The sequence below is a fragment of the Perognathus longimembris genome, chromosome 17, assembly GCF_023159225.1.
Source record: "Perognathus longimembris pacificus isolate PPM17 chromosome 17, ASM2315922v1, whole genome shotgun sequence".
Taxonomy (NCBI): domain Eukaryota; kingdom Metazoa; phylum Chordata; class Mammalia; order Rodentia; family Heteromyidae; genus Perognathus; species Perognathus longimembris.
Genome location: NC_063177.1, coordinates 27,184,017 through 27,205,027, shown reverse-complemented (window position 1 = coordinate 27,205,027; position 21,011 = coordinate 27,184,017). Strand labels below are relative to the sequence as shown.

Sequence of the window (21,011 nt, the reverse complement as noted above, 5' to 3'; positions counted from 1 at the left end):
AAGATAGAGTATCTTGAACTTTTCTGCTGAAGCTGGCCTCAAGCCACAATCCTTCTACTCTCAAGAGTACCCATGGCTCATGCCTGTAATCCTCACTACTCAGAAAGCTGAGATCTGAGAGTTCCCATTTGAAGCCAGATGGGCAGGAAAGTCCATTAGACTCTTATCTCTAATAAACTACTCAGAAAAAGTTGGAAGTGGTACAGTGGCTCAAATGGTAGAGTGCTAGCTAGCCTTAAGCAAAAGCAGATCAAGGACAGTGTCTAGGCCTTGAATTCAAGCCCCAGGACTGGTACAAAAGAGAGAGAGAGAGAGAGAGAGAGAGAGAGAGAGAGAGAGAGAGAGAGAGAAATATAGACTAATGGAGAGAGGAAAAGTGAGCATATGTGCAAATGTGTGAAGTACTGGGCCTTGAGACCTGCCTACATGCTCTTGTTTAGATGATTTTTTTTTTTTTTTTTTGCTGGTCCTGGGGCTTGAACTTAGGGCCTGAGCACTGTCCCTGGCTTCTTTTTGCTCAAGGCCACCACTCTACCACTTGAGCCACAATGAGCCACTTTTGGCTTTTTCTATATATGTGGTGCTGAGGAATTGAACCCAGGGCCTCATGTATACAAGGCAAGCACTCTACCACTAGGCCATATTCCCAGCCCCTCTTGTTTAGACTTTTATAAAAGCAAGGCTGGTTGTCTACCACTTGAGTCCATTGTTTTGCTGGTTAAAGGGAGGATGGAGTCTTCAGGTTTTTCTGCCTGAGCTGGTTTTGAAATAAAATTTTCAAGGTCTCAGTTACTGGAGTAGCTAGGATTACAGGCATAAAACATCAGCTTATCTCATCCATTAAAAAATAGGTGTTTATACTATCATTTGACAATGTCTCCCTCTTGTGGTTAAAGCAGTTATTTCAAGTATCAAGTGCAGAATTCCAAATTATTAGTTTGCAATTCTGTAATAAAAAGTTTAGTTATTATTTAATCATCTTTCTTTTTTGGTGTAAAGAAGGAAAATATAGGAACATATGAACAAACAGAATATTCCCTTTTCTTGGATACTTCCAGAGTTCCAACATCTCCACAAAGTACACAGGGAGGACCTGTGTCCTTCCAGAAGCATAAGTAACTGGTTCTGTTGAAAGCGTGCTATCTTTCATCTTAAGTTTTCTCCATTTCCCCAGCTGGGTACAGTATGAAGAATGGAATCTGCATTCTATGTTATTACTTTAAATATATCCATTGACAAAGAAAGCACTGAGAATATTTTAGTTCAAAAATGCCTTAGGATATTTTCCCCTTTGTTGAAGATCAGAGGTTACTGTAACTGGCAACAACTTGTTCTAATAATGTGAAACTGTCCAGAAAGTCCTCTTCTTCAATACCATGTTTTGTGTACTGATGAATGTAGGCCCTAGTGGGAGATAAAAGAAAAAACAGAAAATGTAAAATAGGCAATTGTAGGCAAATGAATAACTTGAAACACTAAATAGACCTAACTCTTTTGAGGAATTTGACTTTGACAGTAATTATCTATCGGTAGAGGACAAAAGGTATGCTAAAAGACTAGAATCTCGGGCTGGGGATATAGCCTAGTGGCAAGAGTGCCTGCCTCGGATACACGAGGCCCTAGGTTCGATTCCCCAGCACCACATATACAGAAAACGGCCAGAAGCTGCACTGTGGCTCAAGTGGCAGAGTGCTAGCCTTGAGCGGGAAGAAGCCAGGGACAGTGCTCAGGCCCTGAGTCCAAGGCCCAGGACTGGCCAAAAAAAAAAAAAAAAAAAGACTAGAATCTTTTCCTCTCCCACAAGTATCTCATTTTTGAAAAATATAATCTCAAATTTCCTTTGGCTTAGGAAGGAAATTAGTCAACAATATTTATGTAATTAAACTAGTTAGTATAGGGTAATTACCAAGCACATATTATCCAGGTAATATACTAGGTATTTGAATCCCATTTAATCTTTATTACCTCACAGGTAAACCTCAATGCATGGAAGAAGAAATGAGGCATGAAGTCACAGGCTTAAGGCTTCACACCTCCAAAATGGTAGCTGTGCTTACCCTATCACCTACCTCATGCTTTACCACTGAATTCTCTGCCTAATGTTAGGAAGGTCTGAAGATGTATCTTTTACTTACTTGGAAGCAAACATATTCCATGCTTTACCCACAATCATATCAAGTGGCTTCACTAAGAACTGGCTGTTGCTGACCAATGCCGCTGACTTCTCATACTTATTAAAGGCTCGCTGGGTTTTCCACACATTGAAAGCATGAACAGGCTCTAACCAGGAAGTGTAGAGAGCTGGGTCTTTAAATCCCTCTAAAGACAAGACAATATGAATATAATCAAAGAACTTTCTATGGGATTATGAAAATGTCATAATTGCATTATTTTACACAATTAATACATACTAATAAGAAAAAAAGAAAACCAATATGAACCATTCTTTGCTTTTGTTGTTTAGTTTTGAGGGTTTGGTTTGGTTTTTGCTTTTTTTTTTTTTTTTTTTTTTTTGCCAATCCTGGGGCTTGAACTCAGTGCCTAAGCACTGTCCCTGGCTTCTTTTTGCTCAAGGCTAGCACTCTGTCACTTGAGCCACAGCGCCACTTGTGGCTGTTTTCTGTATATATGTGGTGCTGAGGAATTGAACCCAGGGCTTCATGTATACAAGGCAAGCACTCTTGCCACTAGGCCATATCCCCAGCCCCTGGTTTTTGCTTTTTGAGATAAAGTCTCACTTTGTAGCTCAACCTGGTCTCAAACTTGCCATCTTCCACCTTAGTCTCCCAAGAGCTATGATTATTGGCATGAGTTACTACAGCATAAATTATTGGCAAATGCTAGGGATTGAACCCAACACCTAGTTGATGCCAGGCAAGAGCTTTGCTGAAAAATGCCGGGCTAGATTTACCTCCCCTGGTGCGGGGATGCTAAGCTTACTCCCTTATCAGTGCTCCCCTTTCCACCCTCTCCCCTGGGCACCTGACCAGCAGGTGGCCAAGGTGGAGCGAGGGACACAGGCTAGCCTAAGGTGCACGTGGCCGAACGAGATCCCCTTTTCCTCCCTCCTTACCCACCAAGGAAGCCAGGCGCAGATGGATCTCAGAGCTTCGGAGAGCAATCCGGTTTATTCGGGAGGGGCTCACAGTAATATAGTAGTGATGACGAGGATTGAGCATGAGCTGCAATAGGCTGGTGAGCTTGTCCGTCCAAGAGCAGCTCCCAAGGACCTCCCTCATGGGCTAACGTCACTTCCCATAGTACCGCCCTATGTGCTCGCTGGCGCAAGGTGGGGGATGGTCTCAAAGCTACCCCTTCTGGTTCCGGACCCAGAAGGAGATAGGTGTGGCTCACTTCCACACTGCCCCAGCGTTGGGGGAAGGGCGGCGTCTCGGGAGCGCTCTCCTCGTCCTTCCCCCCCTTAAGGCCAAGATGAATCCCCAACAGAAAAATACCCATCCCTTTTTTGTCTTGTAAAATAGTATTTTATTGCTTTTGGATAAATCATCTATATTAGATGTACACAAAAAATAGCTATAATTTTTTTTAAAATATAAGCCACGCATGGGTGGTTCATGCCTGTAATCCTAGATACTCAGGAGATCTGAGGATTGCAGTCATTGTGGTTCAAAGCCAACCTGGGCAGGAAAGTACATGAGACTCTTATCTACAATTAACCACTAGAAAACTAGAAGTGGTTCTGTGGCTCAATTGGTAGAGTATTAGCTTTGAGCTGAAGAGCTCAGGGACAGTGCCCATGCCCCGAGTTCAAGATCCACAATCCACAAAAAAATAAAAGGTATTGGATATTAAACTCAGGGCCTTGCCCTTACTACGCAACATACTCTACATTTTCCTTCGACCAATGAGTTATAAACGCCTTTGCCTGGCAATAAACATCACCCATCTTTAAAGTTTCATATTGAATATTCCACTTTGAGATGTTATTTAAGTTACTTCTATATTTTCTGTTATTGGTGGTGGTGGTGGTGGTCATAGGGCTTGAACCTAGGCCCTGTTACTGAGTTGTTTTGCTCAAGACTAGTGCTCTAATACTTTTTTTTTTTTGCCAGTCCTGGGGCTTGAACTCAGGGCCTGGGCACTGTCCCTGAGCTGCTTCTGCTCAAAGCTAGCACTCTACCACTTGAGCCACAGAACCACTTCTGAATTTTCCTGTTTATGTGGTACTGAGGAATCGAACCCAGGGCTTCATGCATGCTAGGCAAGTACTCTACCACTAAGCCACATTACCAGCCCCTGCTCTAATACTTTGAGCCACAGCACCACCTCCAGTTTTCTGGTGGTTAATTGGAGATAAGAGTCTCACAAAGGGCTGGGAATATGCTTAGTAGTAGAGTGCTTGCCTAGTATGCATGAAGCCCTGGGTTCGATTTCTCAGTACCACATATACAGACAAAAGTTGGAAGTGATGCTGTGGCTCAAGTGGTAGAGTGCTATCCTTGAGGGGGAAAAAAAAAAAAAAAAGAAAAAAAGAAGCAGCTCAGGGATAGTGCCCAGGCCCTGAGTTGAAGCCCCAGGACTGGCAAAAAAAAAAAAAAAAAAAAAGTCAGGACTGGGGATATGGCCTAGTGGCAAGAGTGCTTGCCTTCCTATACATGAGGCCCTGGGTTCAATTCCCCAGCACCACATATACAGAAAATGGCCAGAAGTGGCGCTGTTGCTCAAGCGGCAGAGTGCTAGCCTTGAGCAAAAAGCAGCCAGGGACAGTGCTCAGGCCCTGAGTCCAAGGCCCAGGACTGGCAAAAAAAATAATAAAAAAAAAAAAGTCTCACAGATTCCTGCTCAGGCTGGCTTCCAACCAGGATCCTCAGATCTCAGCCTCCTGAGTAGCCAGGTTTACAGGCAAGAGCCATCACAGCCTGGAAATGGTTACATTTTGACACTAAACAATGAAGCCACTTATTTTCTTTCTCTAAGAATGCTATATTGTTGCTGGCTTGTTGAAGGTATGGATGGATGTTTATAATCCCAACAGAGCAGGAGGCAAAGGCATGAAGAGGTCATATTTTGGTAGCTCATACCTATCATCTTAGCTATTCAAGATGCTAAAATCTGAGGATTACAGTTCAAAGCCAGCCTAGTCAAGAAAGTCCCTGAGATGCTTATCTCTAACCAGCAAAAAGCCAGAAGTGGAGCTGTGGCTCAAGTGGTAGAGTGCCAGCCTTGAGCAAAAAAGCTAAGTAACAGTACCCACTCCCTGAGTTCAAGCCCCACTGCTGACAACAACAAAAAAAGAATATAGGAAGTTTAAAAACTCATATCAACATGGTCAAAATGTACACTTTAATTGCTTACCCACATCTGCACTGTGCACATCTTTCCCACGAAGTATGACCAAGTTTGCAATGGAAGTGTTAAACTGAAGTTCCTTGTTGAGACACATTTTGCCAAGAGGCGGAAGTCCTGCTAAAGGAGGCCGTACTTGCCAGTCAATACCTGCAGCAAGAAAAGAAATCAACACTGAACATGATGAGGAAAATGTCACATATGTATATTTTACTTATTTGCTATGTACAAGTTGACTTTTTCTCTATCTTTTCTTTTTTTTAAGGGTCGGGGATCAACACCAGACCTGGCACAGGGGAGACAAATGTTCTACCACTAAGCTACACCCCAAACATAAAAAATGTTGACTAGGCTGGGCACTGGTGGCTCACACCCATAATCCTAGCTACTCAGGAGGCTAAGATCTGAGGAACACCGTTCAAAGCCAGCTAGGCTGGAAAAGTCCCCGTGAGACTCTTGTCTCCAATTAACCATTCAAAAACCAGAAGTGGCACAGCGGCTTAAATGTTAAAGCACTACCCTTGAGTACAAAGAGGCTCAGGGACAGTACCATGGCCTTGAGTTCAAACCCCATGATAGACAAAAAAAAAAAAAAGTTGACTAAATTCTATCAGAAATTTACTTATTGCTTAGATTTCTCTCTCTCTCTCTCTCTCTCTCTCTCTCTCTCTCTGTGTGTGTGTGTGTGTGTGTGTGTGTGTGTGTGTGTGTGTGTGTAGTATTGGAAATCGAATCAAAGGTCTCCAACATCCTAGGTTCTACCAACAGAATTCTTGGAAGTTTAAATTTGTTTGAAACAAGTCTACTTATGTAGCATAAGATGTTCAGTATATAGCCCAGGCTAGCCTCTAATTTGAGATCCTTCTGCCCTTATCTCCTAAATGCTGGGGTTATAGGTATGCCACTATGCTTGGCCTTTCTTTCATACTTTTTTTGTGCAATCCTGGGGCTTAAACTCAAAGCCATCCCTGAGCTTTAGTGCTTAAGGCTAGTACTGTACTATTTGAGCCATAGCTACACATATAACTTTTTGGTGGTAATTGGAAATTAGAGTCTCACACATGGGGCTGGGAATATGGCCTAGTGGCAAGAGAGCTTGCCTCATATACATGAAGCCCTGGGTTCGATTACCCAGCACCACATATATAGAAAATGCCCAGAAGTACAGCTGTGGCTCAAGTGGCAGAGTGCCAGCCTTGAGCAAAAGGAAGCCAGAGACAGTGCTCAGGCCCTGAGTTCAAGGCCCAGGACTGGCAAAAAAGAAAAAAAAAGTCTCACACATCCTCAGATCTCAGTCTCCTAAGGAACTATGAGGCACTGGTGCCCAATTTGTTTTTTTTAAACCATGTATCAGTCTTTTTTTGTGTGTATGCCAGTCCTGGGGCTTGAACACAGGGCCTGGGCACTGCCCCTGAGGCTCTTTTGCTCAAGGCTAGCACTCTACCACTTGAGCCACAGTGCTACATTCGGTCTTTTCTGTTCATGTGGCACTGAGGAATCGAAACCAGGACTTCATGCATGCTAGGCAAGCACTCTACCACTAAGCCACATTCCCACCTCTGTATCAGTCTTAAATATATACTAAAAATGTATAACAAATGAGTTGGTTAAGGCTTTCTAATCTGTTTTGACATTAGATGACAATTTACTTTTTGACTCAGCATTAATGATTCCTGTGTGTTTTCACTCAGTTTTGTTCTCTGTGCCTCCAGAACATTGGTGATGTAACAGTGCTTAAGGGAAATGATGACAAAAAAGAAAAGCAATGGCCTTAAGCCGGCTTTGCAGTTATGCAGATCTCATCTGTTGGAGGAATGCCACTGAGCTTGTCCTGTACACCACGAGAATTGCCTCTTCCCCATCTGGCAGAAAGCTAAGGATTTAGCTTTTGGAAGGGCCAATGAAGGATCTCAGGTCAGAGGGAGTACCTGACACAGGGTTGAGGGCAGGGCACTCCTTTTAAGGCCCTTCTCTTCTCCTACTCTTCTTTTTTTTGTTTTTTTGTTTTGTTTTTGCCAGTCCTGGGCCTTGGACTCAGGGCCTGAGCACTGTCCCTGGCTTCTTCCCACTCAAGGCTAGCACTCTGCCACTTGAGCCACAGCGCCGCTTCTGGCCGTTTTCTGTATATGTGGTGCTGGGGAATTGAACCTAGGGCCTCGTGTATCCGAGGCAGGCACTCTTGCCGCTAGGCTATATCCCCAGCCCCCTCTCCTACTCTTCTTAAGACACCCCCCACCCTCATCACTGGGGCTATATCTATTAAACAGAATGTATGTACAATGCAGGGCAGAAAAAAGGAATCTCCAGCATGACAAGGTACTTATCACTGAATAAAGCAAACCTCAAAAGTCACAGATGAATTTCTGTGTACTCCCACACCCAGCTGAGGGATATTTTTTTCAGGGCTTCTGAGGTTTAAACTCGGGGACTTGCCTAGCAAAAAACAAACCCCCAAATCCTCATTCATATGTTCAAACTGTATTGATAACTAACTGGGAAAAAAACTTGGACAGCCTAAAGTCCCACATGGGAAAAATGACTAAGCAAACTGGTTTACTGACGGAAGAAAGCAGAGTGGTACACTTCACACTACCCTAAGGAACACTGTGTTCATGAGACATTGACAGGTATTGCTAGAAAAACAAGTATTGTGGCCAAAAAAATTCAGGAAGTACTACTTTAAGATGTGAGCTTCCTACTCTCTCCAAACTTACAGCCCTGTATTCCAAAAACCATAAGCTATTACAAGCACAAGTGGAGAAAATCTACTTCATAATATTAAAACTTGTTATTTTACTTTGCATTATAGTATCTTACTAAAATAACACATAGTGCTTTCTAGTTTCCATGACAGACTACACAACATACACCAGTTTGCAGCCATTCTCTAATTCCCACTAAGAAACAAACAGATTTCTTTTTTTTTTTTGCCAGTCCTGGGCCTGAGCACTGTCCCTGGCTTCTTTATACTCAAGGCTAGCACTCTGCCATTTGAGCCACAGCACCACACTTCAGGGGTGTGTGTGTGTGTGTGTGTGTGTGTGTGTGTGTGTGTGTGTTGCTGAGGAATTGAACCCAGGGCTTCATGTATATGAGGCAAGCACTCACAGTAGGCCATATTCCCAGCCCACAAACAGATTTCTTAAAAAGAGTAAACAAGAAAAAACAATACAACACGGGGCTGGGAAAATGGCCTAGTGGTAGAATGCTTGCCTCCCATACATGAAGCCCTGGGTTCAATTCCTCAGCATCACATACATAGAAAAAGCCAGAGGTGCCACTGTGACTCAAGTGGTGGAGTTAGCCTTGAGCAACAAGAAGCCAGGGACAGTGCAAAGGCCCTGAGTTCAAGCCCCAGGACTGGCAAAACAAAAATAAAAACAAAAGTTTCTGGGCACTGGTGGCTTGCACATGTAATCCTAGCTACTCAGGAGGGTGAGAGCTGAGGATAGTGGTTTGAAGCCAGCCTAAGCAGGAAAGTCTGTGAGACTCTTATCTCCAATCAACCACCAGAAAACTGGAAGTGGCATTGTGGCTCAAGTGGTAGAGCACTAGCCTTGGGCTGAAGAGCTCCGTTCAAGCCCCATGACTGACAACAACAACAACAACAAAAAAAAAACCACAGACGTGAGGCTGTGGCTCAAGTGGTAGAATGCCAGTTTTGAGTGCTAAACCTAAAGGCCAGCATTCAGGCTCTGAGTTCAAGCCCCGGTACTAGCACTCAAAACAAGCAAACAAAAAATGGCGACAGGAATGAAGAAAGCACCAACAAAATTTTACAAATGGGAAAGCAAAGGAACCACTGGTAACTGCCTGAGCTAGGAAAGTTGAAACTTCTACAACCACAGTGAAGGTCCTGGAATAGGCTAGTCATTTCTAAAAGCAGCAAAGGGGAGAATTAGTTAACAATCTGTATGAGAAATGAGAGCCCCAGACCTTTCCCCATCCCTTGCAGCAGGAGGGTGCTGCCCTCTCCCAAGTATCTGCTCTGATTGAAAGAGAGAGGGAGAGAAAGAAAGAGAGGGAGGATGGGAGAGGGAAGGAGGGAGGAAGGAAAGAAGCAAGGAAGGAAATAAGAAAAAGGCTAATCCCATGAGGCCCCAGCTAGAGACCCCAGGCACAGCTGTACTGAGAACTTTAGGGAAAACTGGGTCACTGCATGGAAACTCTTTCTTATTAGCTGCAAAAAGACTAGCAGCCAGGTTTAGTGATCTGAACCAAGGGCTTTGTGCATGTCAAACAAATGTGCTATACTGGGGTAGGCCCCCAGCTCCTTCAGTCTTATGGTGGTTCCTTACCTGCTTGGTTCCATCTGGAAGCCCCTGATATCCTCTTTGTCTCTAAGATTCTGAAATTCCTCGATATGGATATTTCAACCATTTCAGTAGAAGGTAGGGATTCCACAACAGCAGAAATTATTTCATTTATTTCTGTACCTCTAGAGCCTACACAATCATTCAAATAGAGGGCAGAGGAAGTGAAGCTATGGCTCAAATGGTAGAACATCAGCCCTGAGCAAAAAAAGCCCAAGGAGAGTACTTCTCTTCTTTTTTTAACCTTTCCTGACTCTTTCTTACAAAGTTTGTGGGGGGTATGGTCTATCAGTCTGAGGGAATAAACCATGAAAGAGGATTCAAAATCCAGGAAGCAGCATGAAGCAAGCAGAGTCCCTAGTGCTTTCTGCCTGACATGTCTGGAGAGCAACACATCGGGCCTGAAACTGGGGGATGAGGGCTTTCTGAAGAGCCATCCCTGAGGAGACATGAAAGTAAATGATTACATGAAGGCTTGAGCACATGGAGAAGGGATTCAGTTTTTGTAAAAGAATTCTGACTACAAATGTAATTATTAACATCTGTGGGAACGAAAAATGAATTGTATATGAAATAAGATATTACCTGTATACACAGTACACCACTCGTGTGAATAATATTTGTATAGTGAAAGTAATACAAACACTAAAGACTGATCTATCCCAAAAGTGTTGTAACTATATTGAGAAAGGGGACAAGTGTTAAGTGATTATGATTTGTGTGTGTCTGCATACAGAGGAGGTATAAGATTGAATTAGTAATTTGCAGGTATAAGAAGACTCAGTAATTTTCAATGGATTATATCTAAAACAAATAAAGTAAAAAAAATGGTACGAGGAGTTTAGGAATATAGAAACAGAAATACCTAAAGACTCTAAAAATAGTTTTACTTGGCTAATGAGGAAATGAGAAGACAGGGGACTACTGTTCTCTTTGTTATAAATTCACACAAGATTATTTTCTTTACTTAAAAAAAAACCCTGATATATGGGGCTGGGAATGTGGCTTAGTGGTAGAGGGATTGCCTAGCATGCATGAAGCCCTGGGTTCAATTCCTCCGTACCACAGAAAAAGCCAGAAGCAGTCCTGTGGCTCAAGTGGTAGAGTGCTAGCCTTGAGCAAAAAGAAGCTCAGGGACAGTGCCTAGGCCCCAAGTTCAAGCCCCAGGATTGGCAAAAAGCAAAACAAACAAAAAAACTGATATATGGGGCTGGGGATATGGCCTAGTAGCAAGAGAGCTTGCCTCCCATACATGAAGCCCTAGGTTCGATTCCCCAGCACCACGTATACGGAAAACGGCCAGAAGGGGCGCTGTGGCTCAAGTGGCAGAGTGCTAGCCTTGAGCAAAAAGAAGCCAGGGACAGTGCTCAGGCCCTGAGTCCAAGGCCCAGGACTGGCCAAAAAAAAAACCTGATATATAATTCACACATAGCATAATGTGTGGATTTTTTTGTGTGTGTTTGACAGTACTAGGACTTAAACTGTAGGCTTGGAATCTGTCCTTGAGCTTCTTCTCCTTAAGGATAGCACTCTTCTTGCTTGAGCTACAACTCCACTTCTGGCTCATGTGGTATTTTAGTGGAGATAAGTCTAATAGACTTTCTTGCCCAGGCTCTGCAATCCTCTGATCTCAGCTTCCTGAGTTTCTAGGATTACAGGCACAAACCACCAGCACCCAACTATGTGTGGATTTAAGTATAAACTTAAATGAATTCTGGGTTTAAAAAATAATTTTTTTGGCAGTGCTATAGATGAAGTCAAGAGTCTCATGTAAGTAAATCACTACTACTGAGCTTTATCTCTAGCCCTTAAATGGGTTTAACGACTTGACTTGGAAAACTTTGTTCATGTATTACTTCAATTAAAATAAAAATGTCAGGCAGTGACAAGAAGTCCTCCTCAAGGCCTTGGTGAGTACTTCCAGGGGCTCTGAGGCTGGAAGAAGAACGCTTATTCATCTGGTGTGAGCCGAGTCACATTCAGAACTGTAGTTTGAATCAGGCATTTTCCAGCCTGTGGGCCACATACTTTTTTTTTGGCCAGTCCTGGGCCTTGGACTCAGGGCCTGAGCACTGTCCCTGGCTTCTTCCCGCTCAAGGCTAGCACTCTGCCACCTGAGCCACAGCGCCACTTCTGGCCGTTTTCCATATATGTGGTGCTGGGGAATTGAACCGAGAGCTTCATGTGTAGGAGGCAAGCACTCTTGCCACTAGGCCATATTCCCAGCCCGGGCCACATACTTTTAAAATGCTTTTTACCTTCTTCCATTTTCGCTTTAGAGATGAGCATCTGTCTCAAGTGCTTGAGGAGGCCAGCCCAAGTAAATGTGCTGTATTCCAGAGAATTCTCAGACATTTGAGGAATGTTACGGATACTCAGCATCTTGAATTCAGGATGGGGAACTAAGCTCTCCATCAAGTCTCCTGTATAGGGGGGAAAAAGTGGACTTAAATTTACTTTACTCCATATGAGTGCCACTGGCCTAGACACAATCAGGATTTGATGTTTTTGGTGTCTCCCCCCCTCTCCACCCCCTGCGCCCCCTCCCCCAGGTCAAATGTGTTTTCTCCAAGGCTAGAATTGCTCAGCATTAAAATAATACAGTGTCAGAGACAGGTCTATTATAAGCTACATCCTGCTTCATTTTAGCATGAATAAAAAAACACACTTTTGCCAAAAAGGAAATAAGAACTCAGAAGCTGAGTAACAAGAAATGTGAATGAATACTTAGCTAAATTCCAGGAAAACAAAGAAAGCCCAAGAGCTAATATGCTTTTGTCATTCTGTATTCATTAAATCTTCCTTCAGCAATTTCTGTAGACCTTTTATTTACATAATCTGATCAAATCATAACCAAAACCTGCTGGAAGTTGGGTTGGAACTCAGTGGTTGAACCACCACCATCACTACCACCACTAACAAAAAGGAGCCAGGCAAGGTGGCACATGCCTACAGTCCCAGCTTCTTCAGAGGCTGAGACAGGAGAATCTCACAAGCCCAATAATTTGAGGCCAGCCTAAGAAACACAAAAGAAAATCTTTAGGAACTGTTTATTGATACTTCCTTTCAACTAAGACTTCATGTTATAAGGTTTTCTCTTTTCTCTGCCTTCTTCCCATCTCCCTTCCTTTTCTTTTTTTAATTTTTGAGACAGGATTTCACTATGATCCCAATGTAGCCTCAAATTCACAATCCTCATACTCATTCTCTAGGATACTGGGATTACAGACATGTATCACCACAGTCAATGTGCGCTCTCTCTCTCTCTCTCTCTCTCTCTCTCTCTCTCTCTCTCTCTCATTCTCTGTCTTCTGCGAGCCCTTCCCCCTCCCATTCCTCCAGTGTTGGAGATCTAACATGCTAAGCAAGCAGTCTACCATTGGGTTATAGCCCAGGCTGGACTTTTAGACGCAGTAGCAATCACCACAAAGAGCTTGCCCAGCACGTGTGAGACTCTGGGTTTGATCTCAGGCACTACACAGGGAGTTGGGAGAGTGGGGGAGTACTACCAGCTAGCCTAGCTACTTGCCCCAGCCAGCAACTTCTTAAGACTTTCAAGAAGATAGTTCAGAGGTATCAAGAGGTCTGAACAAAGGTTTTTGAGGTGAAGGAGAATTGAGTATGACTTCAGACAGAAGGAAAACAATAGTAAAGAATAACTTTGAGGCTTTCAGGACATAAGATTTTTCTACAAATAACCCCCAGGGGACAATTACCTAGTGGATTTCTTCGGTAGTGAAGTGAGCCTTCTGTAGCATAAGTCGGCTGGAACACACTGCCCAGCTGATGCGCAAGGACTTGATTTATATTGCTGAAGGAGATCTGTTTGATATTCATTAGTTTGGCACAGATTTTATGGACAGCATCATTCTCATGAACAAGGAGGGCATCTGAAGATCGGTACAGGTGAGAGAGGGTCAAAACGGAGTTGTAGTTCTGAACAATGACCTGGAGAGAAAAATGCCAGTGATAGGAAAGACAGGAGAGAAAAGTGGTTGAGATTTTCCAGGCATCATATTCAGATTCTTTCCTGGCTGTTACTTCTAGCTGTTGCTTGCTCTGCAAGTGCCCTTCCACTTACACCCTGCCTCTAGCCTTGGGGACAAGAGTTATTTTAGCCTTCTAGAATTATAATGATGAATGATATAATACATGTGTTATAAGCACTTAGTATAGTATCTTGTATGCAGTAAGGACTTTCTATCCTGGATGACTTTGCACTGTGATCCTTAGATCTCAGCTTCCTCAGCAGCTAGGATTACAGGTGTGAGTTGCCAACACTCAGCCTGAAAATCATTTAAAGGCTGGCCACATAGACAGAAGGATTAACTCACAAATGTGTTCTTAGAGAATAAGCAGAATCATGTTTGGAATTTTTATTTTATTTATTTTTGGTGCTGGTGACTGACATTTGGGCCTTGCACATACTAATAAGCACATGTTCTACCACTAAAGTCTATTCCCAGCCATCATCTATGGAATTTGGAAAAAACAATATTTCACCCAAGTGTTGTGGTTCATACCTGTAATACCAGGATTCAGGAAGCTAAGACAAGAGCATTTGAGTTTGTGATTACCCTAGACTACATAGTGAGACTCTATTTTAATAAAAACAGACCAAAAAAAAGCATGAGCAAAACAAAAATGACTTAAAAACATCTCATGTGTTTGTTAAAATTTAAGCATGAAATCATCTTATGTTGTATAACCACTCCTGAAACTATGAAATAACATTCCCCAAGAAAGAGGGAGACCTGGAGGCTGGGAATATGGCCTAGCGGTAGAGTACTTGCCTTGCATACATGAAGCCCTGGGTTCAATTCCCCAGCACTACATATATAGAAAATGGCCAGAAGGGCACTGTGGCTCAAGTGGTAGAGTGCTAGCCTTGAGCAAAAAGAAGCCAGGGGGGCTGGGGATATGGCCTAGTGGCAAGAGTGCCTGCCTCGGATACACGAGGCCCTGGGTTCGATTCCCCAGCACCACATATACAGAAAATGGCCAGAAGCGGCGCTGTGGCTCAAGTGGCAGAGTGCTAGCCTTGAGCGGGAAGAAGCCAGGGACAGTGCTCAGGCCCTGAGTCCAAGGCCCAGGACTGGCCAAAAAAAAAAAAAAAGAAGCCAGGGACAGTGCTCAGGCCCTGAGTTCAAGCCCCAGGACTGGCAAAAACCAAAACAAAACAGAGAGTGGGAGCCTTACCTTTTACTTCACTGTAAAGAATACAAAACAGAACATTTCCAGTTACTAAGTTCTTACCTCCCCAGTTTCATAAGGCCATATAATCTGATTCATTTTCAAAGAGTGTGTGTACTGATCTTGCAACTTCTGTGTAAGGAAGGCTCCCAGCCCTGATCCTGTGCCACCAGCCATACTCATGATGATGAAAAAGCCACTCAGAGAGTCACACTTCTCCACTTCCTTCTGGATTAAGTTCATTATTGATTCTTCGTGCCTGGGCCCATGGACAGAGTAACTGCAATAGCAAAAGAAGAAACACACCTTTCAGCTTGACCAGAGAGACGTAAACAGGAAAATGACTTAGGCTAGACTTTCTAAAATATATAAAGCTATTATGGTAGGTAAACTCTGACTTTGCAAATTTTAAAATATACAAGTTAAATATATTTAACATATGAATAGATCTGTTAGAAGAGTAAAATCCTCAAGATCTAGAAAGTTCTTTTTTATAGGCCATGTCCTTAGCTGGAGCTCTTAATTCCCTGGTAGTTCTATAAGTTATGGCAGAACATAATATTTCATATCTATAGCAATAATCCTAAAATAATGGTTCTCAACTTTGCTGCACATTAGAATCATAGGGGAGGGCTGGGATGTAGCTCAGTGGCAAAATGCTTGCCTAGAAAATACCAACATCCTGGGTTCCATCCCAAGTACCAAAAAAGAAAAGACCAATAACAAGAAGAACAATACAATTAGAATCACAGAGATTTAAGGAAATACCAGACCAAGTGTGGTCCTGTATGTTTCCAACCCTATTTAAGAAGGAGACTGAAGGAGACTGAAGGCTGGGGATATGGCCTAGTGGCAAGAGGGCTTGCCTCGTATACATGAGGCCCTGGGTTCAATTCCCCAGCACCACATATACAGAAAACAGCCAGAAGTGGCGCTGTGGCTCAAGTGGCAGAGTGCTAGCCTTGAGCAAAACAGAAGCCAGAGACAGTGCTCAGGCCCTGAGTCCAAGGCCCAGGACTGGCCAAAAAAAAAAGGAGACTGAGGCAACCTGGGCAACACATTAAAATCCTGGGTGGGCACCGGTGGCTCACACCTGTAATCCTAATTTCTCAGGGGGTTGAGATCTGAGGATCAAGGTTTGATCCAGGATGGGAAAATCGTGACTCTTACCTCCAATTAACCACCAGAAAACCAGAAGTAGTGCTGTGGCTCAAAGTAGTAGAGCACTACACTAGTCTTGAGCAAAAAAGCTTAGGCGACAGCGCCCAGGCCCTGAGGTCTGGCAGGTGCTCATATGCACATGTGTGTGTGCGCACACACAAAACCAATTAAGATCTCTAAAAGTAAGCCTAGGGTATTGTTGTTGTTGCCAGTCCTGGGGCTTGAACTCAGGGCCTGGGCACTGTCCCTGAGCTTCTTTTGCTCAAGTCTAGCACTCTACTAGTTGAGCCATGGTGCCACTTCCAGCTTTCTTTTTTCTTCTGTTTATGTGGTACTGAGGAATCGAACCCAGGGCTTCATGTGTGCTAGGTAAGCACTCTACCACCAAACCACATTCCCAACCCTGTTGTTTTTTGAAACAGTGTCTCACGATGTGATTCAGGCTGGCCTTAGAATCAGGATTCTCTTACTTTGGCCTCCCTTAGGCTGAAAATTATAAGACAGCAATCCAGGAAATCCTATGATGGAACAACCGCCTTATAATATTCCTTAGCATAGGAATATGTGACAGATAATGATATTGTGTTGATAAGTTAGTTTGTAACACACAATGAAGATGAAAAACCCTGCTGCCAGGGACCATTGTTCATCATTAGCTCATACCTAAGACATAGTCAGAGATAAGAGTTTCTTCTGAGTGAAGTCAGGTCCTAAATTTTAAAATAGCGATTTTAAGATTATGCGCTCAATGTATCAACTTATACAGTTAAAATTACACTGCCTGCTAACTATGCAGCTGTTGCTAAAACTGAAAACCATGAGGAATTGTTCTTACCCATAGGCCCAGTTGTTTCCAGAACCTTGTTTTTGATAGAAGCATGCATGCTGGCCATACTTCCATTGGCCAGACTGGGCAGCCTTGGATATTGTTTGATTGATAACTTTAGGTTCCATGTCAACAAGTACAGCCCGGGCAATTGGAACTAAAAAAGAAAAACAAAGAGTCCTTTGTTATATCTGGGTTACACAGAGCAAAGTTCTAGGTCACTGAGTCATATCTCCAGCTTTAAGGTCCAGAAAGAAAGCCTCAGGAATTGGGGACAGAAAGGTTTGTCATACTGCTTATGCTGCAATAGCAAGAAATATCCAGGATTCTGATAAGCAGGACAGGATGAAACTGTGTAGACTAAAATGGTCACACGGGAGCAGGGTGCTAGAAAATAAAATAGCCACATGGGTTGGGTGTGCAAACATCGACTGGATGTTTACAATGTTCCATGTACTATGCTGGCCATATAGAGATGAAAATGGCTGTAAACTAGCCCTAGAAGGACTCTAGGGAGAGATAAAAGATGTCAGCACTAATTGAACTGCAGCATATGACCAAAAATGAATCCACACCAAATGAACATCATAGTTAAGAGGTACAAAATGCAATGAGCATAATGCTCAGCTCACAGTTGTTGCCACAGAGGATAGAGAAGAAGTAACAGGGATAGAAAGCAAGCAAGACTTGGATCCTAGAAATCCTTGAAAGCAATGCTAAAAATAATTGGGAACTTTATCACTGAGGCAAATGACATACCAGCAAAAAAAAATCTCAAGCAGCTGTGACTCAGAGTGGTAGAATGCTAGCCTCGAGTGAAAAAGCTCTGAGACAGTGCCCAGGCCCCAAATTCAAGCCCCATGACTGACAAAAAAGAAAAAAAAAAAAGAAAATTTAAAAATGCCAGGTGCTGGTGGCTCACACCTGTAATCCTAGCTACTTAGGAGGGTGAGATCTGAGGATCGTGGTTCAAAGCCAGCCTGGGCTAAAAAGTCCTTGTGAGACTCTTATCTCCAATTAACCACCATAAAGCCAGAAGTGGAGCTGTGGCTCAAAGTGGTAGAGTGCTAGCCTTGAGCAAAAGACTTCAGGGACAGCACTTAGGCCCTGAGTTCAAGCCCCAGGACCAAAACAAACAAGCAAAAAATCTCTAGCAAAGGAGGAGACGTTAGATTTTTTTTCTTCAATTTTTTCCCTTTTGAAGTACTAGGGAATGGACCCAGTGCCTAGATGTGCTAGATAAGCATTATTCTACTGACGGACATACCCAGCTCAAATAAGCTCTATTTTGCTTTGCTTTGTTTTTGAGATAGGGTCTTGCTAGGTAGACCTAGGGCGCTAACTTCAGACACTAGATCAGACTGGCCTCCAACTTGAGATTCTCCTACCTCACCTTTCCTAGCGTTCAGATTACAGGCTTGTGCCACCACACTCAGCTAGGGTGCCAGCTTTAAAGGCAAGATAATGAATGCCTTGGTTATGGACATGGTGAGTGTAAGGCTCACGCTGGAGATGCAGGTGGAGACGTGCACTGATCAGTCTAAAGCCTGGAAGGGAGGCTGGGAGAGAAGTCCAGGAGTCACTGATGTAAAACCTAGCAAAGTTTTAGTGACTATAGTTGTCCAGAAAGAATTACCTATGTGAGGAAGAGAGCCTGAGATACAGAAGAAAAGTTCAGAAACTAAGGAGAAGGAGTTTCAAAATAGAGAAGTAAAGAAAAGGACATGGAAATTGGGAGGCCAACTGGAAACAAAGTAGTGGTGGTGTTGGGGGCAAGAACAGGCTAGGCTCTCCTTTGAGATCCTGTTTGAAAAGCAAACACAGCGCTTTTTTGATAGTTTAAGTTGGGATATCTAACCATGCTCACATACTAGGATGGGGTGTAAGTGGATGTACCTAGAGAGCCATAACTTGTTCACATAGAAATAAAAGCATGTAAGGAAGAGCAGAGCAGTTGCCAAGCATGTATGAGGCCCTGGGTTTGATGGAGCACCATGAAAAGAAGAGGAAAGAAGAGGATCAAAGGGCCAAGAGTAAGCTCATTCCCTAGTGAGAAAGGAAGGGATGAGCTTCAGACACCTGTAGAGGGCCAGGCTTTGAAGAGGTCTATGTCAGAGTGGAGACTGGATCATACATACCTCCATTTTCCTCTTCCCTGAAGAATCTTTCTTTGCAAGATGCTTGATATGTTTCATTTTCTCTCTTAGAGCAGAATGCCTGGGAACAGTGTGAATCACTAAATAAAGCATCAAACACTTCAAAACCAATCTGGTTGCCACACTGACCAAGCTGCACTGTTACTATTGACATCCTGGGCCACAAAGCAGGCCTGTTACCTCAAAAAAGGTCAGCAGCCTGAAACAGAAAAAACAAAACAAAACCACAAACAGTTAAGAATTACTATCGTATGGGCTGGGAGTATGGCCTAGTGGCAAGAGTGCTTGCCTCCTACACATGAAGCTCTCAGTTCGATTCCCCAGCACCACATATATGGAAAACGGCCAGAGGGGCGCTGTGGCTCAAGTGGCAGAGTGCTAGCCTTGAGCAAGAAGAGGCCAGGGACAGTGCTCAGGCCCTGAGTCCAAGGCCCAGGACTGGCCAAAAAAAAAAAAAAAAAAAAGACTATCGTAGGGCACTGGTGGCTCAAGCCTATAATTGTAGCTACTCAGGAGGCTTGGAATTTCAGCCTAAGCATGAAAGTTTGTGAGACTTATCTCCAATTAACCACCAAAATTAACCACCAAAAGAAGTGGAGCTGTGGTAGCTCAAGTGGTAGCTCAAGTGGTGGAGCACAAGCCTTGAGTAATAAAAAGCTTTGGGATGGGGCTGGGAGTGTGGCTCAGTGGTAGAGTGCTTGCCTAGCATGCATGAAGCCCTGGGTTCGATTTCTAGCACCACATATACTGCCTTGGAACGGTGATTCTAGGATTAGAGGCATAAATGGAGGGCAATGGGCCTGATCTTTACTATTCTTAACATGGAAAATACTAGGCTGGGTGCCAGTGGCTCAGGAGGCTGAGATCTAGGTCACAGTTCAAAGCTAGCCCAGGCAGAATATCATAGAGAGTCCATCTCCAATTATCAAAATGCTGGATCAGAGGGATGGCTCAAGTGATAGAGTGCCAGCTGTGAGGTAAAAAAGCCTAGAAAGGGGGCTGGGGATATAGCCTAGTGGCAAGAGTGCCTGCCTCGGATACACGAGGCCCTAGGTTCGATTCCCCAGCACCACATATACAGAAAACGGCCAGAAGCGGCGCTGTGGCTCAAGTGCTAGCCTTGAGTGGGAAGAAGCCAGGGACAGTGCTCAGGCCCTGAGTCCAAGGCCCAGGACTGGCCAAAAAAAAAAAAAAAAAAAGCTTAGAAAGGGTTGGGAATGTGGCCTAGTGGTAGAGTGCTTGCCCTGGGTTCAATTCCTCAGTCCACATATACAGAAAAAAGCCGGAAGTGGCACTGTGGGTCAAGTGGTAGAGTGCTAGCCTTGAGCAAAATGAAGCCAAGGACCATGCCCAGGCCCTGAGTCCAAGACCCAGGACTGGCAAAAAAAAAAAAAAAAAGCCTAGAGAAGGCCTAAGGTCCGGTTCAAACTCCACGCACACACGCACACCCACCAAAAAAATGCAAAAAATAAAAATAAAAGCACCAAAAAAGCCCAAATCAAAATTTATGCAACCCTGGCTTCTGAGCTAGCTGGTGTACTTGAAATTTCAAACTTGCAAAGTAGGTTTGAAATTTCAGACAAGGAAACTGAGAAAAGGTTATGTGACATTCCCAAGGCTACTGAACTAGTAAATTGAAAAGCCAGAGACACTCCCTTTTCCCACTGCCCTTAGGAGCCCCCATTAGCCCCACTCACTAACAGTCCTCGGCCCGCGGTTTCCATCACGTTCAAACTTAGGAGGACCAACCCTCCTAATTGCGCATGCCCACTTTCAACACTCAAAAGCTACCAAGTGCGCATGTTTCTTAACCGAGGAGCTTAGCTGTTCCTGCACCACCACCCCTCCCCGCCCCTTATTCAGAAAGGTAAATTACGCATGTTCGATTTCAATTTATCAACTTCAGATTTGGCACGCATGCTCACTGTCCCTCAGACTCTTTAGTGACAATGCGCATGCTCCGATTTCCAGACGGGCTTCGGCCGCTATTCTGCGCATGAGCCTGCCAGTACCTGGACCCTAGAGAAAGCGTCGCGCATGTCCATTGCCCACAGT

At 43.7% G+C, this 21,011-nt stretch overlaps 1 protein-coding gene across 3 annotated transcripts; it reads right to left on the bottom strand.

Moving 5' to 3' along the window:
* Positions 1–790: 790 nt before the first annotated feature.
* On the bottom strand, positions 791–20,917 carry Tubd1 (tubulin delta 1). Of its 3 annotated transcripts, none has more exons than XM_048367365.1 (10): positions 20,833–20,917; positions 18,939–19,155; positions 16,810–16,957; positions 14,877–15,093; positions 13,337–13,568; positions 11,879–12,043; positions 5,317–5,457; positions 2,136–2,319; positions 1,231–1,404; positions 791–1,194 (listed from the first exon to the last, which is right to left on the bottom strand). In XM_048367365.1, the coding sequence occupies exons 2-9, from the start codon at positions 19,108–19,110 to the stop codon at positions 1,302–1,304; spliced, it is 1,362 nt and encodes a 453-aa protein (XP_048223322.1). In that variant the 5' UTR covers positions 19,111–19,155; positions 20,833–20,917; the 3' UTR covers positions 791–1,194; positions 1,231–1,301. The 3 variants fall into 3 exon arrangements, with proteins under 3 accessions (XP_048223322.1, XP_048223321.1, XP_048223323.1); XM_048367364.1 differs by lacking the exon at positions 20,833–20,917 and adding an exon at positions 20,654–20,788; XM_048367366.1 differs by lacking the exon at positions 20,833–20,917 and adding an exon at positions 20,658–20,788.
* Between the last annotated feature and the right edge of the window lie 94 nt (positions 20,918–21,011).